Source organism: Labrus bergylta, chromosome 4 (assembly GCF_963930695.1).
Source record: "Labrus bergylta chromosome 4, fLabBer1.1, whole genome shotgun sequence".
NCBI classification, from domain to species: Eukaryota; Metazoa; Chordata; class Actinopteri; order Labriformes; family Labridae; genus Labrus; species Labrus bergylta.
Window position 1 is genome coordinate 27,571,485 of NC_089198.1, and position 26,006 is coordinate 27,597,490.

At 39.3% G+C, this 26,006-nt stretch overlaps 1 protein-coding gene across 4 annotated transcripts in view; it reads left to right on the forward strand.

The window, feature by feature from the left end:
- Positions 1 to 1,187: 1,187 nt before the first annotated feature.
- ankrd12 (ankyrin repeat domain 12) overlaps positions 1,188 to 26,006 on the forward strand; it is a 35,169-nt gene continuing 10,350 nt past the window's right edge. The window contains exons 1-6 of one of the 4 annotated variants that reach the window (XM_020627084.3): positions 1,188 to 1,355; positions 19,991 to 20,104; positions 22,352 to 22,502; positions 24,241 to 24,312; positions 24,704 to 24,841; positions 25,761 to 25,964. In XM_020627084.3, the coding sequence (XP_020482740.1) occupies positions 20,045 to 20,104; positions 22,352 to 22,502; positions 24,241 to 24,312; positions 24,704 to 24,841; positions 25,761 to 25,964 (625 nt within the window). In that variant the 5' untranslated portion in view covers positions 1,188 to 1,355; positions 19,991 to 20,044. The remainder of the gene's footprint in view (positions 1,356 to 19,990; positions 20,105 to 22,351; positions 22,503 to 24,240; positions 24,313 to 24,703; positions 24,842 to 25,760; positions 25,965 to 26,006) is intronic. The other 3 variants (XM_020627141.3, XM_020627191.3, XM_020627271.3) reach the window with 3 other exon arrangements.

The window sequence follows — 26,006 nt, forward strand, 5'->3', positions numbered from 1 at the left end:
CAAAGATAATGTAATTCCATTAGCTTGAATACATGTCAAAGACGGGGTTTCTACAACGTTTTAAGGACTACTCCTATGTCACAATTTAGATAATCCTTGTGAAATAATATTCAAGAAGCAAAAAAGCAAAAATGAGGTTTTACCTTACATTATATATTGCAAGAAGTACATTTAAGATGTTTTTCATTTTAAGTATAAGCTAGTCTTAAAAACAAATATATCTTAAGATTTAATTTACATAGCAAAAACAAAAATCTGGAAATCATTAATTGGCGGTTTCAGCCTAATGTCAAAAATCTAATTTACTCTCGTATCAGACTGTGATCTCATGGACCTAAAATAAGCACTTTCGAAAGGGCACATGTAAAAATCACAAATTAATATTTTGAATAATACATGAATTTCAGATCCCAGTTTGTGTTAATCCGGGCATGCTTTTACATGTTCTTGCCATAGTCCCCGTCCTACGTCCTACAACTGCTACTGTCATTTCCATCACGCCCCGGTGGCGTTTCGTGTCTAGCCGGCGCCCCTCCCCCACGCTGGCTTCCTCCCGACACTTTTCAAGCCTGCTCCGCAACATACAATATTATGCATAGTGGCGCATGCGCATTGACACCACGATGCAAATGTCACTGCGCAACCAATTCAAAGGTGGCCCATGAGTGGCTCATGCACTAATGCTGGCGGGCTAAAGTGGCGAAAGTCAGCGCAAACAGGTTTATTAATTAGTTGGTGGCCAAAATATGACGTCGCGCAAGAAAAGAGAGCCGCCATTCCACCACAAACCTCAGCCGTGATCTTCGAGAAAGTTCCGCCTGACCGCAACACAGCAGCGGAAAAGATGACGTCAAGCGCCCATTTACCGTTCTCCCCTCTTCAGTCCTTTCAGACCAAAAAAAATAACGTTAACGGCTGTTCTTCTGCGCCATTTTGACCCCCAACAACGCGAAAAGCATTTACAATACGCTTTTAACATAACAGTTGCGGATTTACTCACGGCGTCGGTGGAATAAGAGTTAAAACCGTTTGACACATCACCCATATCGCAAGTCTATCCAGCAGACGGAGAGCTTACAAAGCACGGTGGGTGGGGGGGGGGGGGGGGGCTCAAGCGGTCACATGACTCCTCTCGTCCAATCAGAACGCGGCTTGCATGTTTTGCTGGGCTTTTTCTCCGAGAGGACCGGGGCGACGAACGGCTGGGATGTTTTCAAAAAGCGAGCGATGAACGTCACACAGCCGTAGGCTACCGTTAACGTCCAATATTTAGGAAATAACTGTTTATATTGCGCAATATTAACACACGGCTGAACCCGAACGACTCAAGGAGAACGCGAACCCCCTGTGTAAAGGTAAGATCAACTCGAGGTTTATTTCACTACGTCGGTTTTAGAGGGGTAAAAAAAAAAATCCTTGTGAGCGTTAGCACGTCTGGCTAAGTTGTACGGCGGCGAACAGGCTAATGTGGAGCTAACGTAAAGTAAACTGCGTAAGAAAACGGGACTGTTATGTGTGCGTGGGTTTTTTTTTTGGTATAGTTGTGTGCCACGTGCACTGAGTGTTTTATTTCACGCGTTTCTGCTTCTTTTTTTTAATGGCTCGCTGCTTTTTTTAAAGGCAGGGAGCATACAAGCGCGATGGAAAATGTCGGAGTGAAACGGAGTGAGCTGGGTTTAGCCACCCAGCCAAGAGAAGGCTTGTTGAGGGCTTTGAAACGAGCTAGCTAGCTAGATTAAAGCGCTGGGGAGGGGGGGATCGTTGTGAGGGCAGCAAAAGGGGGCTGCAGTGGGCTTTTGTCTCGGGCTGTGCTCAGCTTTCCTGATTAATATTGTCTTTTTTTTTTTTTTTTTTTTTTTTTAAATATGAACTCGAGTATCGTTTTATGGTTTTGGCGCAGAGTGACATTGCACGTGTAAGTAATTTCATGGCAAATCGTGAACGACACTTTGGCTCATTATGTTTACTAACCGGAGCTTAGTTAACATTTTAGCGCTCAGCAACATACTGCTGGCTGTGCATTGAAGGCAAGCACGACATTACCGTGAAGTAGGCGGGTGTTTTCTGCAATATGCTTTGCAACGACATCGTGTTTTAATGCCGCCATACGTGTAGTAATAATTTGGATCTAAAGTAGTCTAAAATATTGGTGTGTTTACCCTTTCCAAAAGGCGCTAGCTTGGCTTGAAAAACCATGAGCTTGCGCCTCCCAGCCTATGTCTGTGACATCTTGGGGGTGTGTTGCCTGATACAAAAGCTGCCTGTTTTCAGATGGCTGTCCGTTCAACGACCGCTCTGAACCAACAAAACGTCAACATTATATTAAAAAAAACCTACATTTTAATAGATGTGTTGTGTAATAATCAATAAAAGATTTTAAATAAATTAGATTTAAACCTTTTGAACAAAAGCAATACTAAAACATGTTCCAGTACCCATGTACTGATAAGATGTTTTTTTTTATTTTTTGCTATGACCCTTTACGTCACTAGACAAATATATGAAAACATGTAAAGTATTATTATTTGTAGGAAAACAAATAACACATTATTTAAACATCAAGGATTCTTAATCCAGCAGCATTTGTCTGATGTGCAAAAATATTTTAGTATGCCCTGTTTAGGGGAAAAGACAATGCCTTCGATAGGGACATGCTTGTTAAAGCCAGGGATGGGAACTAGTTTTTTTTTTTATAGTTTAACATAATAATTCTTGTCATTGCAAGTTTTTTTTTTTCTCATTTGTGCTGTTGTGGTGCGAGGCACTACTGATGGGGAAAAAAAAGAATCATGTCAAAAACACCTAAAGGAAAACATAGCTTACATGTATTTAATTATCCCAGTTATCTGGAGAGCCAGCTTGTTATGTTGATTTAAAAAAGAAAAATCTACCCAATAAGCGACAATAAAAAAAACAATCAGCCTCATATCATTGGTATTATATTTTACATATCAGCAGTCTCTAAAACCTATCAGCCACTATCAGTGTTTGTATACAACACACTTCTAGATGCCAAAAGAAAATTGTCTGTTTTGAATTTGGCAATCATGAAAGCTTACCAAATGTAATCCATTTGCCATTGTTAATTTCACTGCTCATTGTGTGGTTAATGGGTTGTTGCATCAGTCTGTTTTTTCTGTCTTATTAGTAACCACACATTACCACATGGTTGTAGATGTATTCATATTAGAGAGCTTTTCAGCTGGCTTTGAACGAAAAGAATACAGGGTGTTTTAGGGTTTCATGTATATAAATCCATATATGCATATACTTGTATAACACATTATTATATTACAAATCAAAATCACATGACTCCAAATAATCAAATGTAATCCTTGATGGCCAGGAGATGCAAATCATTATAATTTCAATGTGCTTAAATAGTTGAAATTGATGTTTATTTGTTCTCTTTTAGAGTCTGTATTAAATTCAGTAGTTGATGAGATCACAGAAATAGAAGCTCTGCTTGCTACAATGTGTTAACAGGTATTAGGTTTAACTATTAAGGTTGTACAATAGTTACATATGTGATGATAAGAGTTTAAATGTAATAAAGTCACCCAATTGTATTCTTCAATATTTTAGTGTGTACTTAAATAGATTCTAAAACAAACGAAAATGTTTGTAGTCATTGCCCCAGTGTTTCAGAGACTATAGACACTCCATTATCAAAATGGCTAATAAGGTTGAAGCATGATACCTTTTAACCATTATTGAGGGTTTACTAAGCTATAGTGTAGATTATTGCATATAGTGGATTTCTATTTCAACATAATCAAATTAACCCATTTCGCCAATCATGATTTTGTAGTGTGTGGTGTTCATTCAATACACCACAACAGGGCTGATATGAAAAATTACATGATGGGCTGACAATGCTGCAAGTTTTACATGGCCACTAATAATACAACAAGTGGGGATTTTTCCACTGTCCCAAAAGTTGTGCTGAGCAGAGGCAAGTAGTGAATATTGCATTATATCGCTGCACAGATTCTTGCAGTTACTTAAGGGTAAAAATGTATATGTACCACTTTACATTTTGATTGCATCATTGAGACCTAAATATATATATATATATATATATATATTTATTTTATTTTCTGCAGTAACTGAGATACTAAAGTTTTGTTTTTTTCTAGTGTTCTACACTAAAGCGACACATGGCACATGTGTTTGTAATTTTGTTCGAAGAGAAAGCTGCATCTCTTAACCTCTACTAAAGGATCTTTTCAATTGCATGTAAAGGCTCAGTAAAACTCAACTTGACTCGATTTTGGTACCAGATCATTCTCTCCTTTTCTTCCTGTAATACAAATACCACCCCCTCAATGTTGGCTTGACTTTTTGCTGATGATATTGGCAGAAACTGCTACAACAATATAACTAAAAGACAAAAACAAGGGGAGCGGTAGTGTTGTAACTCTGTCTCTTATAGTGACGTAGAAGTTTACAAAACCCATGGTTCAGATTCTTCAGTTTTTTTATTATAAAAATAAAAAGTTTAAATAAATTGGCTTTCCATTACATTGGTTCAACTTCTTCCCCTCCATCTAAAACATTACACTTGGCATTTGTTTTTCTTCAAAATTTTGCATTGAGACATTCTGACTCAGTTGCTTTATAATAAAATAAAACACACTTCCAAGAGTCAGTAGATGCGTCTCTGACCTCAACACATAGCCAAACATTACAAAAAATAAATAAAAACACAAATCACACTTGTATACTAATCATCTGCATAACTGAATTATGTGTATCTTTTTATTGGCTACACATGTTGATTAGTGCATTTGTTATGTTGTATGAGTCAGGCCAAACAACAAACAGGAAACTTTTGTTTTGGGGTCATGTCTGCATTTTACGGACCCTGCACAGTACTCTGAAACAGAGTTTGTGGGATAATGTTACGAGATGAAAACAAAAGATTGTTACCAGTAGCAACTGACAGCTGGCAGTGGCAAGTACATGCTGGCATGGTGATCAAAATCTAAAGTAGAAGCCCCCTTTTAATACAAAGTAGCCAATTTACAGAGAAATTCTTTTGACTTGATGGTTTGTAAAAAGGCTGCTCAATGGCTCGAAAGTACTTATAAAATACTGGTCTATTTTTTACAATTTAAAAGTGTATGCTCTCATGTCAGCGGAGATGTTGGTTTAGGTTGGCTTGTTTACAGATATCTCAGCTCTTTTGAAAACAAGACCCAAGAAATACAAAAAAGTACCAAGTACATTCACTACATTCCATTCACACATTCAACTTTTGCCAATGGGAAACCAATAAGTGAAAAGTTCACCTGTGGCTTACCCTGCAGTTGAAATGAAGTTAGAGACGTGTTAAAATTAATTGGATTTACAGCCCAATTTTCAGCCAACTCAGTTAAAAGATGATGACATGACTATCATTCACTAGATTTTTCTATCTGGCCAACATTTGGTGTTGGCATTTATCATCTAATCTTACCAGATTGGCTTGATTGACTGGATGCATAAACTGGCACATTTTGCAGTCACTTTTACTTTATTACATGCACAGTTCAGGCAGATGTTCATATAGCAAAGACATTCAAGATTGCGAGGATGTCAAGCAGGTTTGTGTCTAAAGTATGCTTTCAAAAGGTGCAGACTGGAAAGATTGATTTAAAATGAGCAATTTTAACATCATTTTTACAACCTAATGTTCAGTCACTCAAATCCGCTATATTATTTCTGAACCTTACTAAGATTTCCTGACTTAGTGATCACCCACACAGTGGGGACCTACATTACCTACTCTACTTACCTGATACCAAACCATTGGTTGTGCAGACAGCTCTTAAGCCTCTTAGTTAGAGAAAATGGTATTGACCAAGGTGCTGTACAGCAGGAACAATTATGTAAGGACGTATTCCCTGGTGTGCTATAGGTGTGTCTTTTTCATTACATTTGGTTTGTTTTACTTTAGCTTTTCATGTTACATTATAACATGCTGGGTTTTTTGTACAACATACCACATTTGTCTTCTCAGGTGCATTAAGTGACTGACAGATATAATTTGTCCATAATTTATTTTTGATTTTATATATATATTTATATTAGTAAGAATAGAAATAAAAGGTGGAGGGCTGGAATAGAGGTGGGTGATATGGGAAAAATATCATATCACGATTTCTTTTTTTGGCAAAATCAATATCACGATTTTTTTCATACTGATCTTTAGACTAATTTGTAAGTTACTGACCAGTTCAACCAAAATTATTTCCCTATATAATGTTTTGAAATGCACAAAAACTATGCTGACAAGTTTAGTCTATTTGAAAAACATATTTGTAGGAGGCCTGGAGGTCCCACCCCTGAACATTTTTAGCATCAGAAACATCTATTCCTCAATTTGGTCAATATTTATACACAATTTCCTCACCACTTTAAAATTATGATTTAGTTATGTGTCCTCTTTTTATGTTCAACAGGAACATTTTCACGCAGTGATGCATTCATTTAAAAACATGTAGACTTTGAATTCTTGTGTTTCTGTTCTATTTAGCCTTGCAGAATTCCTACAGCTGTAGCTTCATATCGGCTCTGCAGCCTTTGTTCATAGGCTTTGTTTTTTACAACATCATTGGACTTTAGTTTTGTTTATATAGGCTTATAATCAAACATAATACAGAATGTGTTCATTCTGTGACACATGATCAAAGTAAGTTTTACTGAAAGAAGAGTTTTATTCATAGAGGGGGCGGGACAACGTTGATTGACAGACAGTCACTGTCGTTACTCACTCTCACCTGGCTGCTGCAACAACGTGTAACGTCGTTTAGTGTAATCCCTATAAATTTGGTTATCACAACAGGTGAGCCTCAGGTGGAGAAGCTTGATAGTAACTCTTCAAAACTGAGAGAGAGCAGAAAACACAGACAGCAACATTTTAAACACCAGGGTTATATCTCCCATCACTGACCGTCTGAGCTCTGCTCTGTCTGACTCTCAGCAGACTGTTAACGTCTCTCCAGCTCGTTAAACGGTTTCTTGTGTTGCTGTCCGAGATGTAAACTTAACTGCAAACTATGCAGATAAGTTAACTGTTGCTCACAGCGTGTTGGTTTGGAAAAATATCAGAACAATTGCATATAACTGGGATGGAGTTGTTTTTGCGGACTTTACTTTTAAGTTTTGTTTTCACTGCTGCGGAGCAAAAAAGGAGGGAGGGAGCTGCGTCTGTGTCGGAGCATAAACTGCAGCATGATAGAATAAACACACTAGCCCGGTTCTACCATGTCCCTGCTTTGGCAAATTGTCAGCACGTTAAAATCCTTCACGATCTAAGATCGTTCTATCGCCCACCACTAGGCTGGAAAGTGACCTGGAAAATCAGGTGTTGGTGGTTGGGTTGAGCAATCTAGCAATTATCGTTCTACTCAAAAAATATGAAAATAACATGACCTAAGGTATCTTATGGTGGATAAACAAAATTCCCCCAAGTGTGAGCCTCAGCTCCTGATTATTTGGGCTCTTTTTTTTTTTTTTAAAGAAAGGGGTGAGTCCTAAAGGTGGTGTCCTAAATACCTTCCTTATAACAGCCTAGCATTCCTCCAAGAATGCACTTATTATGAATTTTGGTGTTGACCTTTTACTTAATACTTCAGTATAGTTCCTCTTTTTGTTTTGAGTGATCACAATAAGACAGTATCTTTAGGGAAATCCCCAAAACGGTTACAGTTTTTATTTGACTCTTTCGCTCTCAGCAGAACAGAGACCCGCGTCTTTTGTCTTAACCAATTACTACTGGTGCTTATTGTTACCTAAAAATTGCTGAAATTTAAAGTTTTTGTTTATAGATTGTTCTAACGTGGTCATATTGCAAATAGAACAACATTGTAAGGTTATAATGGATGGGGAAAATCCTGCAGAACGGAGCTAAAAACAAAACGGATCATCTGTTTCCTCTATTTCAGACAGCTTTAAACTCTGCTCTATCACTTTCCCTTCAATCTTTAAAACTCATTTATTGAGGAGATGTTCAAACATGACTGAGCTCTGGTGCCTTTTATGATATGAACTGCCTACAGCTAGGCCTGGGCCTATCTGTAGTTGGCTCCATCGGCTGAATATCTGCGCCTTTGAGAGGCCCAGCAAGTGTGCGTTTGTGCATGTGTGTATATCATTGTGTGAAGAGGGTGGAGCCTACTGATTACACAACATGTGCTAGCATTTGCCAGCAGCTGAATGTGTGTGCAGTGCAGTGTTTTTGTTTGATATGCCGGGTGCAGTATCTCGGTGTGTAACGGCTGATGCCTTTGATAATCCGCCATGTGTGTTTAAAGGCTGAAAATTTGAGAGCTTGTGACCTTCCTGCAGAATGATACAGCGTGACTATGCAGAAAAAGGATAAAGAACGGCTATAATAACACAACGCACCAGGTTCTTGGTTCTTGATGAGCCCTTTAAAGATTACTTTTATGAATGAACAGTGAAGAAGATGTACTAGCACTAACAGTGTGTTAGTGGTTTGCATTGTTCATTTCTGGGATATTTCGACTTTACTGATGCCCTAAGAAAGCATTCATATCCTGTTTACTCTGGCTCTTACAGTGACCATGCTTTCCTGCAAATTAGGTCAATGAGTTTTTTTATTCTCAATGTCTGTCTTCTGAATTGCTTTGCAGCACCCATCTTTCTGTGGGGAATGTAGTGCAATCAAAAATAGTAAGATGACCTTGATCTTTATTTTGGAATTGTGGCAAATTTGGTCAATCATGGACAGTGGTTTCCAATTCAAGCAGCCACACTACAATGATGTCTGTTTGTTTCAGTCTATATTTAGACTTGAAAAACAGCTCAGCCACATCTTTGAATGGTTCACTTTTAGATGAGCTGCATACAATCAAAAATCTAGTGTTACATTTGTGTTTTTTAAAAAGATGATTTTCTCTTTAAAAGTTACAGAGATCATGCCTTGTGGGCCTTTTTTGATGAAATATTAAACATTTCAGATAATTGGCTGGTTTTGATGAAGTGATGATCCGATCTTGGTATCTGATATTGGTCTGATCCTTGACTGAATAGCTAGATCAGGTATTTGGGACAATAGGCTGATCTCATGGAGCAGATCCTAGAGTCAAATCAATATATCTCGGAATATGCAATTCAGTGTTTACAGCAGGTAAATGTTTTATCAAAAAGTCATAAAAAAACTATGCTGAGTATTAAGCACATTTGATGTAGACTACCTGCAGCTACTTTTCCCTGCTCCTCTCTCTGCTGTCATGACTGTGAGCATCGTGGGGTACGCTGAGACACACCAATATACATTGCAGCGCAAACGCACACACACACACACCAGAGCGCCAGCCACCACGCGCACCTGTTTACTTCTAGTGCTTCAGCAAACAGTTGATCTGTGATCCGTACGGACCGAGTCGGGAACACGCGTGATCCGGTCAAACGGTCGGTTCGACATTTCTCCATTCACTCTCACCGTGTCTGCAGCTAACTTGGTGATAGTAATGTTATAAGTCTGTTAACATCTCCACACAGACTCTGTGAAACAGCGCTGCGTTACAAACACTTTAGATATCCTAGCGAATGCTAAATGCACGATCCACTTTTCTCTTCCTCCACGTGTAGCAGGAGCAGTCAGAGATATACACACGTCAAATAATGGACAGGTTGATTATATTAAGTGTCTAATATTGTCAAAGCTAAATCAGGAGAAAACTTGTTTTGAAGATTAATCATTTATTATACTCTGATTGATGTTTGTTTTTAGTCTGTAATGTTGTAATGCAGGGGGGGGGGGGGGTCTGGGAACTACTGCCTACAAATAATACATTAAGAAAAAAATAAAGGCCAGCAAATATTTGTTTTTACAATTTCTCAATTTCCTGATCTGATGACATGATCGAATCTGTGACTTAAATGTGTTATTGATTTAAACAAAACGTAATGCCTCCTCAATTAATTGTACCGTAACCGATGTGTATAGGACAGAAAAACAAAATTTGTTATTTGGCCGGTAAAAAAATATGTTTGGCCTGTGAATTTTTTCATCTACCTGCCACCTTGGCCGGTGAGTCAAAAAGTGAATTTCGGACCCTGAGTATGTGTGTGTGCGTGCTACGTCATTGTCATGCTATCGTAGGTCTGTGAATTTTGCTAGGCAGAGCCAACAAAGCATCGAGGATGCTTAAGACTAGTTTGGATGAATTTCAAGCTTGTTATTACAACAACTTATACAAATACTAACTATATGCACAGTAGTGGTGTGCGATATAATGATCTTAGATCGTGAAGAATTTAAACGTGCTGACGAACTGCCAAAGCAGAGAGATCTGAGAAATGGGCCTATGTGTTTATTCTATCATGCCGCAGTTTATGCTCTTACACAGACGCGTCTCCCCCTCACCTTTCTGCTCCGCGGTGGTGAAAACGAAACTTAAGAGCAAGTCCGCAAAAACAACTCCATCCCGGTTATATGCAACTGTTCTGATATTTTTCCATACCGGCACGTCGTGAGCAAGACACAAGTAACCGTTTAACTAGCTGGAGAGAGATTAACAGTCTGCAGAGAGGCAGACAGACAGTGATGGGAGATATAACCCCGGTGTTTAAAATGTTTCTGTCTGTGTTTTCTGCTCTCCCTCAGTTTTAAGAGTTACTATCAAGCCTCTCCACCCGAAGCTCACCTGTTGTGATAACCGAAGTTATAGGGATTAGGCTAAACGATGTTACACTTTGTGTGCAACAGGCAGGTGAGAGTGAGTAACCATGGTGGCTGTCTGTCTATCTGTCTGTCAACAATGTCCCGTCCCCTCTATGAATAAAACTCTTCTTTCAGTAAAACTTACTTTGATCATGTGTCACAGAATGAACACATTCTGAATTTATGTTTGATTATATATAAACTGAAGTTAGTCCAATGATAGATGTTTCTGGTGCTAAAATGTTCTGGGTGTTCTCCTACAAAGATGTTTTTCAAATAGACTAAAATTGTCAGCATAGTTTTTGTGCATTTAAAAACATTATACAGGGAAATCAATTTGGTTGAACTGGCCAGTAACTTGCAAATTAGTCTTAAGATCAGTATGAAAAAAATCGTGATCGTGATTTAGCAAAAAAAATAATCGTGACATGATATTTTTTCCATATTGCCCACCTCTAATGCACAGCTCATGTTTTTTTAGGGGTGGTGGTTTAACAAGTTCAAACAAAGAAGGCAGATAAAACTAAGCCGTTAACTATGCTGGCTGCACTGCAAACACAAGAGAAATCTTCCGGCTATGGTTTAAAAGTGACATAACACCGAAGACCCTGGTACAGTTTGTCATCATAAATCATTTTTAAAGGTGTTCTGTTTGATTTTTCAAGATCGTATGAGATCATTTGTAAAAGCTATAAGCTTCCCCTCGGATTCCTGCTAAAATGTTAACGCACAGTTCAATGCAACAGGCTGAAAACTTCACTGCATATACCTGGTGCTATAACGTTGTGCTGGAGCTGTATCAATGCAAGCAACATGAAAAGGCCAAGGACAACAAAGGAAAATCAACGAGGGTTTTTTTAACAGTTCAGAGATTCATTGCCTTGTGGCTTGTTTGAGTCTCCACTCATTGTAGCCATAAGAAGAACAGTCAGGTATGAATCTGTTGCTCTGGATGTCCAGCTGTTACAGGTTAGGCAAATCTCTGCCTCTCTCTCCCTTTCTCCCTCTCACTCTTGCAATGCTGTATTTCACCTCTGCATACAGTTTTGGGATGGCCATTTCACCCAAATGTTTTTGTGTCTGTTACACGTTGCTCGCTTACAAAACAGCGACAAAAACGGCTCCTCCTCACTTTAACTCTCTCATCCAGCACACTACGCTCTGCCAATGAAAGGCGTCTGATCCAACCTTCACAACAGGGTCCTAAGACGCTGACTAGACTCTTCTCCTCTGTTGCCCCCCGGTGGTTGAATGAACTTCCAAACTCCATTCTATCTGCAGAGTCCCTCTGCACCTTTAAGAAAAAGACCCAGCTCTTTCATGAATACCTACTAACTTAACTTAATGATGATGGTCTCGATATTATTGATGATGGTAATGACGATGGTTTTTGTTTGATAAAGACGATTTACCGTAAAATCTGGAATGTAAGTCGCACCGGTATATAAGACGCACCCTGTTTTGGAGGTCTCTTAGAGAGAAAAAAAAGTTTAAACTGTTTTCCTGTGTGAGCTCTCAGCCTGCTGCAGGGAAAGTTGTGAGTAACAGATTCCTAGCTTGCGAGCTCCGCTGCCCGACTCCGCTTGTCACTCTTTAACTTTCATATAGGACTCTTTCAATCAAAAGAGCACTCGACAAGGTTTATTTACGGAACAATATACCACTGTTTTCTGTAAATGCATGATTATCACCTCGTGAGGAAGAAAATAGGTGGAAAAAGTCACGCAGCCAGACTGGTCTGTGTTGCCGTCTTTCCCTGCATAGCGTGCACTCAGATTTCAATACACAATGAATGGGGATGGCTTTTTAATCACGTCAGGTCGCAGTTAGGGGCTGCTGCACCCGATGTAATGACGGCGCATGTTTCAGTATTTTATACTGGTGTATTGGTCGCACCGGTGTATAAGACGCATCCAACTTTTAAGACGAAAAAGTAGGTATTGAAAGTGCGTCTTATACACCAGATTTTACGGTATAAGATGGTTTCTGTACTGATTAGAACTGTCTTGAAAGTCATAATGAAAGCTGACACAGCGTTTCCCTCATGGTCTTTTTTTTTCCTGCTAGATTCTCTTGTGGGGATTCCTTTGGTTGTGAGACATTGTTAGTGTTATATTATTGTTTTATAGTCATGTGGATTGCATCTGTGTCTCAGGTGGCTTCAAATTCTACCCACAACTAAGGACATGCACGACAGGACATTTTTTCACCTGGTGCAAAAGATATAAAATCTCTGCTCTGTATTTTTCTTCGTTTTTTTGTAGCTCCTCATGTTCTTGTCAGGCCTTGAATTGAAAAGTGACTCATCTGTAAGAAATTCATCTTTTTCACCATATACTGATGATTTTATACAAGTTGGAAGATAAAATACAAAAACTACATTTTAATCAGGTTTTTACTGTTGATTTTCAGCTGTTGGTATAATGTTTAATTGAAAGTTGAACAGCAACAGATCCCCAGTGTTTGGTTCAATCATGTGAAGCTGATGCTGGGTTGGAAATAAGAACGAGACCCACGCCTCAATCCTAACCTTTGCTCTAATCCCTCCCCCACCCCCCCAACCTCCCCTTTTTAACCCATAATCAGCAGTAAAGGCTTCATTGTTCTTGTCTGTTTCTTGGCATCTGATCATTAACCTACATTCAGAGCGGTGGCGGTAGGCTTCTTAAAGCTCTCCAACCCTCTCAGCCAATTTAATGGGCCCTGAAAGTGTTTTTGTCAAATTACCATGATTTTTCCTTAGATTCATTGAAAAAATATTGTTAATGTACACCAGACTGAACAGACACCAAACCATTTGGTTCGGTCATTTGTAAACAGCTTCCCATCAGATTGGCCCTTTTGGAATGTATTACTGGTGGTGGTTTTGTTTTCACCACCAAAGTAAGAAATATGGACCTGCAAGAATTACTTGGCTTAAATAAATGCATCCATTTGTGTGAAATTTTGGCAGTAGTTAACTTGTTCCTGCCCATAAATTTACTCACCATTGTTAGCAATGGTAGCCCGAGCTTTTACAGTGTGGGAGAGGTTGAACCAGAGCTGCCCTCCACCTCTTCCCAGGAACATGGCCTGTCCGTTTATGCAACTGAAATACTACTGGCATGAAGGCCAGACACTCTGGTTGGAGAGGCGTGTTTTGTCTGTCTGGGACTAGAGTAGTAAGAGGTGAACTGATGCCTTGAGGCATCCAGTGTCACTTGCTGTTTGTTTGTCTGTGTCCAAATATGCCTCGAGTCCAGACGACCAAGTGACAGGAAGAGGAAAACTGTGCATGAAATGTAATGCTTTTGAATTTTGGGAGACCATTAAAGAAGCAAGATTACATCATTGGGGATAACTAACAAACAGATGATGCGCTTGCAGGTTTTTTTATTCAGTTACCTCCTAGGTGCTGTGTAACACAACATTAACTGGCCTTGTGTGGTTATCATTTAGGGTTCTTATGGTGGCATTAACTATTACTTTCACCAAAAATGAATTTTTCATTCTTGTAATTAAGAAATTCTCTACCCATGAAATATAACATAAGAAAACAAACTGTACCATATCAATCTATTTCTTGTTTTGGAAATTGTTTTATTTAATCTGAGTTTTGAACAACAAACACATTTATTTTTGGAGACATTAAGGACACAACAATTGGTAATTGTTTTGATTTTTTACATTATAAATTATTGGATGAATAATTGATCAATAATAATGAAAATGCCTATAATTTGATATAATAGCATGTTGAAATGTAGTTTCTTTTTGTTGTTTTGTATTTTCGACAGGAAAAATGTGTGACTGGCCTTTAAAGGGTATGTCACAGATTTTGGCAAACACAGTAAAAGGCATTAATATTTTGTAGGCACATACATTACCTTTCAACATGAACATCAATGTTGTTAGAATGTATTTGTGATCATGTTGAAGATGGCTGGCTCTTTGCTGAGTATTGTTGCCTCTTCTATAGTCACAGGAATCGGGCCTTTGCGCCTGGCTTTGTCCTGCTACTCATTAGGGAGTCAGAGGAGGAGGAGGAGACGAAGGCTGGGAGTGGATGTGCAGCCGAGAGAGACCTCCCCCATCATTTAGCCTGATAGCATACAGGACCACAACCACGTGACTGGCTGTTTACTGTCGCAGCAAGCGTAGTGCTTCTCTTTTGAGTGCGTCACAGGATCGGCCCCCTTTTGTATGAAAAAAAAAACTGACTAAAGCTTTAATGCAAGCTGTAAATACTTTAGCTAGGGTTTTTTTAGGTTTTCATATTTTAAACAGTGATACACATAAAGCTTGTTTCCAGTAGGTTCCTTTGTGTGTGCAGTCGTAAGTGCAGCCACATGAGACCAGAGGAAAATCACATGTCATTTCCACATGGTGTGTGTGAGAGCTCACAGCAGGCATCACTCTGGAAGATGAAGCAGAGTAATATAGCTGCTGCTGTCGTTGCTGTTGTTGCTGGTGGTGATGGTGGTGGCAGCGTACTCTGTGATCTGTGTGTCGGGCTTAGTGCTATTCTTAGCTTTCTTCTCTCCCTATCCCATCCTGCAGTCTGTGGATCAGGTTACCGTGCTGTGTGTGTTCTTCATCTTTCCCCTTTCCCTACACCACCATCGCCACAGCCAGCATATTCTTCACCCCCCCCCCCCCCCCCCCCCCCCCAGCTCACCTCTCCACACCAAACCCCCCCCCCCCCCATCCCCACTACACTCACGCAAGGACATGCACTGAAGCAGTCGTCGCCGTCAGGGCCAACATGCTCCAGCACTACAGGGAAATGGTTATTGTTGTTCGTCAGGAACCAGTCGAGTTTAAGTGCAGAAGCACCAGGTTATAAATAAATCCAGAGACATCTGTTTGTCAGAAGGACCAGCGTTGCAGCCAGCACACTTAACTTGGGATTTCAAGGAGTCAGTTCAGTCAGTGCAGATGGATATGCAGAATTAAAAAAATTCAGACCCACATTAGTTCTTAGAAGTGGCTGTGGTGTCTCGACAAACTGCAGGATTTTTAATTCTTCAATGGCTTAATTTTTAAACACCAGAGTTGTCCACTTGTTTTGTACATGCTGAAACAGTGTTCTGATACCATAAATAACTTATACAGTTTCAACCATTCTCTGCTTCTCTAAAACTTCAGAAAATGGTGGATAAACACATCATATTCAGAACATATTATACACTATCACAAAATATGAAGAAAACTAGTAAAATCTCCCCATTTGAAAATGCGGGACTAATGACATTTTCTTGGCATTGCTGGAAATTCTTGTTGAACTTGGAAATCAAATCTACCAGTCTATTTATATTCCATGAATTCACTAAATGTTTCAGCTCTATTTAAATGAACTTTTCATAGATTTTTATACCACATATATACTCACAAACACATTCCCCCATTTGTGGAAAGTTGTCAGGATGAAATGAGACTTAATAAAGAATAATTCTTCAAACACATCCTAACCCTTTATAAACATTTTTTATTGAAAATTGAGAAGATTTTTGTCAGAGAATAATTTATCAAACTATTCATTATTTGTAGCCCTGTTTTATACATGTGTTTCTTAAATGGTATATGCTTTGCTGCAGAATTATTTACCATATTACTGATATTGAGGCTAAGGGGAATGAGTAATCCATGATATAAGTGTGACAACTCTCTGTAATAAATAAAATCGGTCTTAGTGTCAAGGTGTAACGTTCTAAGTGGGTGACACGCCCCCTGCACACAAGATGATGATTTTTCATTGATATTTATGGTCTTGGTTGTGTCTCGCTCTCTGTCTTGACGTGGTCTTGTCTCAGAGCACTATTAATACGGTCTCTCTTTTACTGTCAAGAGTTCTTTTTTATTTGAATTGAGAGGGATTATAAGTGTCTCTGTTTTCACTCCACAGGATTTAGCACCAATCTAATCTCAGATTTGGTCTTTGTGAATCTTAATAGTAGTCATCAAGGCAGGGTTTGATTGAGACTTGAAACAGCCCAAGGTTAATGGCAGCACTTGCTTGGGCTTATGCAGCCCTGAGCTTCTCGTGAAACACAGTCGCTGCCAAACTGGCGAATGCCCAAATACCTTTGTAATTATAGTGACACCCTCCTCGCCTTGTTTTCTGGTCTGGTCCAGGGCTGTCCATACTGCTTTAAAGGGGTCATATTATGCCTTTTCTGGTTTTATATGCTCTTTAGTGTGTTTTCCATGTATCCTGTGCATGTTTAGGCACATCTATGTGCAAAAATTCAAAGTCCGCGGAAATGCAGCTTCTCTTGCGTCCTCCTGTTACCTGCTGCATGTAACGCTCGGTTCTAGCCCACCTCGAAAAAAAATTGCCAGTGTGACGTCTTGTCAGTGTGATATCACTGATCTAAGCCCATTGGCTCGTTGTGGCAAGCCCAGCAGCTCATGTTGTATGCCTGTTAACTTCTGTAGCACGGCCACGATATGCCATAGCCTGCTGTAGCACAGTAGTGCTAAGGTGCTAATGTTTTTGCTCCCTTCAGAGCCAAAGTGGCTGCATTCCCAATATGGTAAAAGGACATTTTACCGTGACATTTCAGAGAACCGTGCGGAGCTACTGACCAATTACAGCAGAGCTGACAGGCCGACCAATCAGATCAGACTTGGCACACCTGGGGACTCTGAACAAGGGCACTTCACAGCGTTAGAGAGAGAGTCAGAAGCGAGCCGGTGCATGGAGCGGCAGTACATGAAAACAGACACTTTTTTTCTAACTTTAGTGATTGTGAATATACTTTAATAGGTACATAGATTAAATATACCAACCCCGAAAAGGGCATAATATGACCTCTTTAATACCCCTGATGTACTAGCCTCTTTACACTAACATGCTCACTGTGTGCTGCTCACTTCTCACTTTCAGCTGACTGAATGATAGTGCAGCTGCACATGCACACTAGCTATCTGCTGACTAATGATGGACCTCTCACTCGCCTGGGATGAGCAGCAGGGCTGTTTGTTTGAAAACTATACCTGAATGTCAATTTAACCCAGAATCAGAAAAGGTTTTTAAATTATTGGAAGAGACAAAATGTGTTTTTTACAACAAGTATGACTAGATTCTGTTTGAATGGCATATTGACTTGTGTTTGTGTCCAAACTATCATGTAATACAAACGTCAATGTTCACAATCTTAAAATGTTAGTGAAATTGCCACTTGACTATGCAGGGTTTTTGCCCCAGAACATTACTTTTCATTTGAAAATTAACAAACAACTATTTAACCATTTTAACTGGCCCTAGCAGGAACAATCAGCTGGTCTTTCAATCGTGCGCCAGGCACCAGCTGGTCAGTTATAATCATGGCATCTCCTGATGTCAAAAGGAGATGTGTGAAATGCCAGAATATGCTTGTCATCTTGATGCCATTTTACAATTAAAGTGCTTGCAGTCTGAATATGATCCCTTCAGCTCCAGTGATACTGCATTTCAGTTTGTTTTTTTTGTTGATTGTACTGTCACAGTGTCAAGTTTTATGATTCACTGAGTTGATTCTCAAATATTGTGCCTTACATTTTAGTCCAGTGACTGCTTGCAACATATTTTTTTTCATATTGAGCCATATTTAATGGCATATTTAATTCCAAAGCAATCACCTGTGTCAATCTGGAGGCAGTCTTTACATATTGGCTTGTTGAGAGAAGTACCCCCTTGCTAACCTTAGAAGATCTGCACATAAAGTAGTGTGATGTGTAGTTTACAGGATTAATGCTTTGCTATTGGTGTTTTTGCCACGGTGACCCAAATGATGGGATGGCTGTCTACACTAGATGTTTCTGGAAATCTGGCAAGGTTGATAGTTTGTTCGATTGATTTGTTTCTGCTTCTTGAATTTGGTAGTATGCTGCTATGCCTGGTCCTAGATAGAATTGATACGGGATTTATTAAAACTGGTATCAATGAGGACAACATTTCACCATTAATTTCCATTTATTTGCAATGTCATTGAACAGTACAAGGTCAGATCATCGAAGACATGTTTGTTGCAAGATATTTTCCTTGGCTCTATGAAAGACTGATATAAAAAGGCTTTTCTTATTTTTGGACTGTATTTGGCTTTTATCTCTATGATGGCTGATGACAGGCCAACCAGTCATGACAGAATATACATAATAGTTCTGCATTGGGGGGCCAAACAGGAAGTGAAGAAAATTATGTAAGAGATCTTTTTTAGAAGAACGTATAAATCCAAGGTTATGGCTTATATAAAATTTGACTGATTTAATAAGAGGCTGAAAAAAGCAGAGCAAATGATGAATTGATCACTTAGTTTATATCTACAGCAACCAGCCCTGATGGTGAAAATTTGTACTGTTAAGATAATTCTTTATTCATCCCACAATAGTGAAATTTACAGAGTTACATCAGCAAAGAGTAGTATAGCCAACAAAAGAAAACACAGAAGAGAAGAGAAGAAAAAGCCCAGATCAAGTTTACCAACTTCCTCAACTTTTTCAATTGAGGTTGTAATGGATGCATGTTGAGTAATGGGGTTGTCCCATACATTAATGAGGCTGCTTAGCTAGTTATCAGTTCCTTAAATAGTGTGCTGTTTACCATACTCTCGTAGGTACAAGAGAAGATATTTCTGTAAAGATGCCATGCTGTTTGTGAAAGCGTTTTACAAAACCAAGCCAGGAAATTTGGGTGAAAGTGCACAAGAATAGGGTCTTGTGACTGAAAGTGGCAATCTTCATGTGACAAGATAACTGATAAATGCCAGTTCTGCTTTGTGCACATGTTCAGCTGCTTGTTGAACTTCTCCACTCAGTGTAGGCGCCCACAGTGCACCCAGTGACGCGACTGCATGTGTTACTACACTGACAAAAACCACATCACAAAGGAGCTTGGTTAGACTGATGAGTACGATGAGTAGACTACAGTGACAACATGCAGGTTAAACAGTCCCTAAAGCTGTGATTCATGCTGCCCTTTGTCATTTCTTCCTGCATGCTTTTCTTAGAGTTGATCTCTTTAAATGTAATGGAAATTTTAATGAAAATCATCGATCAACATCCTTTACTCAGGTACACCTTGAAGCAGTACTGTTTCTAAGACTTCCACTCACTCCTCTATGGGGTTATGGGAATGTTTTTACTTTCCTTGATTCTTCTGTTATGCAGATGTTTGCTGAGACCTCAGTCATTAAACAGTCTCTCTAAAGAATTGTCATTTAATTGTACCTGCATTTACAAGTGTCTGTTCCACTTCTTGCAAACATTGCCTGTTTATACTAAGTTTAAAGAAACACTATGCCTTTTTCCAGAGTCGAAATCCTTCTCATTGCCATCGTTTTCTGTCTTCAGGTGCATGATGAACCTACTGCGCTGTAGCTGTCACAGCTAGTCAGGTGCCACACCATGGCCAAACCTGGGAGCGACAGAGATGGAGCCATGGTGGATAAACAGGCGGGGAAGAAGGTATGTTAGCACATGAACACAAAATAGCACCTAATTCATTATTCTTTCTTTTTTTCAACTATGAAGATATAGCAAATTTGTGTTCTGTGCACGTCAAAGAGGATACAAAATGAATCCCCTTGAGGAATCCATTGACTTTGTATTGCATGTGCCTCCTTGTTACTTTCATTTGATTGCAAACAACTAATAATTGCCCAGGAGCTGTCATATCAAGGAAAGCGCTACAGGAGTGTGGAGAACCCAAAGCTTGGTTTTGAATAATGCATCCAAACTGAAAACTACGCTTTTAACAAGACAATAAGATACCGGTGACAAGATTCATGGCATCTGTTCTGCAGTTAGAATCTGTGAACTTCAGGCCTTAACTCTCAGTAATCTGGCGAGACAAACAGTATAGGGATTGAAGCTGAGCTTTTCAAGTCATAGTTTGGCCTTTTTAGGTTAAGTGATGATTTTACCTGTTGATAAAATGCTCGTAAATATCAGGGTTTCTAAAATCTGCCCATGATATGAAGAGGTTGTATTTACAATATGAAGTGTTATGCTCTGTCTCAATTATACCTGTATACCTTAGAGAAGTCTTGGCTATTTCTTTTAGTCTTATTGAATTTGAATCAATGAGTGGCTCAGGATTAGATCCCAACTCAAGACTGAGACTGGTAAATGGACTTGGACTTCTATAGCACCTTTCTAGTCTTCTGACTACTCAAAGTGCCTTTACACCATGTCACATCAATGGTTGTAAGTTTAGCATTTTGCCAAGCTACTGTTAGCAACCTAACACATCCTGGTACACAGGGCTTATGTCTACCTTTTTATTTTTAAGGCTGAAGTGCTTCTCATTCTGACTCTTTTACTTTTAACACCGCCAGACACTTCAGCTTTGCACAGCTAGCACATTGCTTCTTTGAGATCAAAGAAGAACCACACTGCAGACATTTTTTACCCTGCCAGAAATGTATTTTACTGCACCAAAGTGTAGCTCACTGTAGTAGTGCAACAAAAAAAAAAAAGCTTTGTCTGCAGATCCGGGTGCAAGAACCCAGTTACTGGAATAGTAAGACACTGTCAGATTACCTCATCCAGTGGGTGTTGGCATTGGTGGCATAGGATGCACTGGAATATTTTTCTCCTCGCTGTCCCTGCTACCATCATGTCATCTCTGCATGTCTATGGAGAGACTGTCTGATTTTATAAAAAATACAATTGTTTACATTTCTGTTGCCTTTTGATGTGGGAGAGGTTTTTGTGTGCTTAATTAAGGCACTGGACTTTGGAACTAAGAAAACATTACTTGTTTTTATCATTAAGTCTGGCTATCGTGTTCTGTGCATATTTTTTATTTTGAGTCTGCGATTTAATTCAAGTTGACTTATTATTTTTACCTTTTTCATTTCATGTTCTTATTTGTACAGGAAGAGATTAAAAGTAATCTTACAAAAGTTACAATTAAACAGGCCTTGCTCAGTTAGAACTGGTTTACAGCAGGTTCCTGTATCACAAGAAACAAAAAGGCATAAGGCAGCTTGTTAGGTTTTTGGTTTTTACTAATTGTCTAATTTTCTTTGACTTATTTACTAATGCCCTTTTTATTGTAAAAAAAAATTATGAAATGTGTTTCCCAAAGCTCAAGGTAACCTCCTCAAATGTAATATTTTGTCAGCAACTTTAAGATATTCAGTTTACTGCAAAAGAAGAGTAAAGCCAGAACATTTTCACATTTGAGACACGTAAATAGGATTCTTTATTTAATAGCAGACAACTAATCCATTACTGGACATTTTTCTTGGAATTTGACTTCTAACAAACCATGTAACAACGCAGTAGCCTTTTCTCTCATCTACTCACTCCTGATCTTGTACTCTTAACTTTAAAGATATCATGCTTATAGAACTTCAATCAATCAATCAATCAATTTTTATTTGTATAGCGTCAACTCATAACAAGTGTTATCTCAAGACACTTTACAAAAAGCAGGTAAAATACCTTACTCTTTGTCTGTTAACATTACAAAAGAGCAGGTAAAAAGATCTTACTCATTGTTATGTTATAAAAAACAGGTAAAAGACCTTACTTATTGCTATGTTACAAAGATCCGGCCTATCCATCATGAGCACTTTAGCAAAGCAGCAAAAGTTACAGTGGTAAACACAACTTGTTTAGTCATACAGGCTACATTTTTATCCACTTGCAGTAATTTGACATGTCTAATTTCTTTTTTCCTGTTCTCTTTTTCACTTATGACAGAGTAAAGACAAGTTGTCCCCTTTCACCAAAACTCCGAAGCTGGACCGGAGTGAGCTGCTGGGGAAGGAAGGGAAAGCAAAGTCTTCTATGAAACGCAAGCTCTCCTTCACCTCAAGTCCGCTCAGGACAGAGGAGCGAGACTCAGACACTGGTAAGAGCTGTTGCTTCTTCCACCACCTCCTTTTTAGCAGCCATTCTGCTGGCTGGCTGCCATGTCCTCACAGTGCCTCCTGGTGGCCTGTTATTGAACATTTCCTCGAGGGGTGAAAGGGTTTAAACTTGTTGGACAACAGAATCCAAAACTGACACGGCTGATAAAATTACTGCCTGTTGTGTTTAATAACTAAATAAAAAGCAAACAGTGTTGGGAATCTTGAGGAAAATGTGAATAAGAACACATTAATATGGGGTAGAAGCCCTTTTAATGTAGGTACATGAATATAATGTGACTTCAATTTCAAAGGTAATATATGTTTTGCCTGGGCCATTTTTTATTACATATTTAGGGTTTGACAATGGAATAAGTTCAGTAGATTGCTCAGCTACAACTGAAATAGATTGGAATGGCTTGGGGGCTACTTTGGCCCGTCAAAGTATGTTTACTCAGATATAAGGAGGACATACAGAGTTAACAGAAGTGTCACTTTATTAGAAGTCTGGCTCTGAAATCTCTTAAGAGAGGATTTTCTTTTTTTGGTAGAAGACAGCAGGAGAAAAGAGAGATGGAAACAGTCAGAGTTGGGAGTTGAGTTGTTATAATTATGAGCAAAAAGCGTGTCGTAGTGTGTGTGAAAGCGTGGCTTGTCAGACAAAGGGATGAGAGTGGAAACCACTTTCTCTTAAGGACCTGCTTCCACATTAAAAAAAGAAAATCAAACATTTAGAGAACATCAAAAGTAGTCTCATGGCTCCTATAACGCAACGTTTTCTCTTGAGTCGAGTTACGTTATTTAAATCCAAATCACTGGAAATGAATTTTATGTTGCAAAATGATTTCTCTTGCAAGGACACATGGCAAAGCACATTAACTCTGCGCATCAAATGCAGTACCTTTAGCTGTCTTCAGCTTCCCGGCTGCTGCTGTATGCAGAGTCTGTACAGAGCGATCTCTAAGGTGGACAAGTGTTTGTTTTTGCTTCTTGACATTTTGGCAGAAATACAAAACACAAATAAAACTATAGAATAATAGCTTCTTGTTTAACATCTTTTTCTGTTCGTTCAGTTTTTAAGATTTGTGATGTAACTGCTCTATATGAGTAACATGTCATCATGCTGAAGACAGGGTGCTTAACATTTTGAACTTGAAGTCTGTATCTTGCCTCTTTTACTTTTGTAAATAATCTAATCTGCCCCTGTCATTTAGTCAGGAGGTAAACTGTTTGTTTACATCAGCGTTGTGTCCTAAAAGTACAGTCTGTGTACCATATGGCCATAATTATAGTATCAAGTACAGTAATAGGTCTGGTAGCTTTGCCTTCATCTCCTCTGTAGAGTGAAATGATTTTTATAGTGTGGTGCTGCGTCATACTAACAGACAAGAACCCTCAATTTTGTATTCACTATAATTTATGCTGCACAGGTTATAAAACTTAACTAGCATGGAGGGTGGCTTCTCCTTCAAGAAGCCTTTCTTGTGCTATTCAGATTCTGTGTTAGCAAAAAAACAAATAGTAAAGACTCTGCTGACCATCTCTAATCACTTCCTGTGTCCTGTGTTGCCATGATTCATAATCTGTGCGAGGAGAGTGAGTCTGCCTTTGTGCCTGTCTGTATTTGAGTACATGTGAGATGAGGAGGGTGAGAGAGCGTTAATGCAGTGCTTTCCCACCCTTTCACCCCCCCTGCTCCCTCCCCCTTCCTCTCCCCATCCTCTCTGCTTTGCACTGTAGATGACTCAGACCCAGGCCAGTCGAGTGAGACCTGGGGAGAGAGATTAGTGCATCCTTGCAGGATATACGCAGGTAATCGCTGCAGCCCGATCCTCTGCCCCCCGTTTTCTCTACAAGCAACATCACCTACTTTCAGCCACTATGCTGCTGTAAACATACATACACACATGCACGTGTGTGTGTTTTCGCCCTGCATCTGCCCCTGTTAGAACTCACGCATGTCTGTGTTTAGTAACAACCGACCGATGGAGACTGGGGGCCCAAAGAGTGCCGTCTGCACTTGGCTGGCTTATATGATTGTCTTATTTTTTCAGACCTCATGCTTGTCATCTGTTTCTCTGCGTGCTCGACAGATACAAGGGACACGGAAACGGTGTCACTATGATGAGGGAAATGCTGCTTGAAATGAAACTGGACTTCTTTTTTGCAGTCTTTATTAAAATCATTCTTGGTTTTGTTGCAGAGAAAGATGGACCAGACAAGAAGAAGCTGAAAAAGGAGGCTGGGGGCAAAAAGTCCCAGGCCAACCTTTTGTTTGGATATCCCCTGTCAGAGCGCAAACAGATGGCTCTCCTCATGCAGATGACTGCCAACAGTCCAGGTTTGTGTGCCTACACTCTCAACTTAACTTCCTTTTAGATGGCTCAGAATATATTTACTGTTGAATGAGTCATGCTTTCAAGCTATTTATGCAGACATGAGCTCTAATGTTTTAAGAATACAGCGGGGCCTTATCTTAATGTTCTCTATACTTTCCCTCTGATCTTGGGATATTTCATCAATTATAACTGGAGAAGAATTGTTTTTGTAATTGATAGGTTCTGCCTAGTTGGAAGATGAGGACAATGGGGCATATGAGGACCTGGGCGTAAATACAATAAAACACAAGTGTGCACAGGCTTCAGGTTTCCAATAAAACCTGTGTCACTGTGGTTGCTCAACCTAACGACTGGTTCATTGAAGGAACAGTTTGACATTTTTGAAAAAGGTAGTTCTTGTATGCATTACGATTTATGAAGCTGGAGCCAGCAGCATGTTAGCATAGCATAATTGCTGAAAATGAGTTGAACACCTACTTCTGGAGGATTAAAAGAACCTAGCTGCACAACTAAAGGCTCAATAATTCTAATTTGATGAACCGTTTAATTTAACTGTAAGAATTAACTAAATCTGATTTTAAAACTTAAGAGTTTTGTGCAGGAGAATTTCTGTTTTTGTCACATTTGGACGAAGCAAGGCTTGATGTTTCCACCTATCTACTTTATGTTAAGTAACAAAGATGATTGATCTTGTCAACAAAGCAAATTAAAATCTCTTACTAATCTTAAACTGATATCTGTTTGAAAATACCAGAAAACACAGACACGAATGATCACATTTTTTCAGGTATCTACTAAACGACAGCTTCTCTCACTTTTTCAGTCCAGTCCTTTACCCATCATTACAGATTATCATCTCATCCTGTGACAGATTTGTGCTTCAAGCATCAATTAAGTCCTTTTCTCGCTGCCTGTGTCCAGACTCTACTCCCAGCCATCCCTCTCAAACGACCCCTGTGCAGAAGAAAGTCCCCAGCAGCACCACGTCTCGACAGAAGGACAAGGTCAACAAGAGGAACGAGCGAGGGGAGACTGCCCTTCACATGGCTGCCATCCGGGGAGATGCCAAGCAAGTTAAAGAGCTCATTAGCCTGGGAGCTGATGTTAATGTCAAAGACTTTGCAGGTAAGATCGCCTAGGTGTTGGTCATTTAACAGCCTTTGTCAT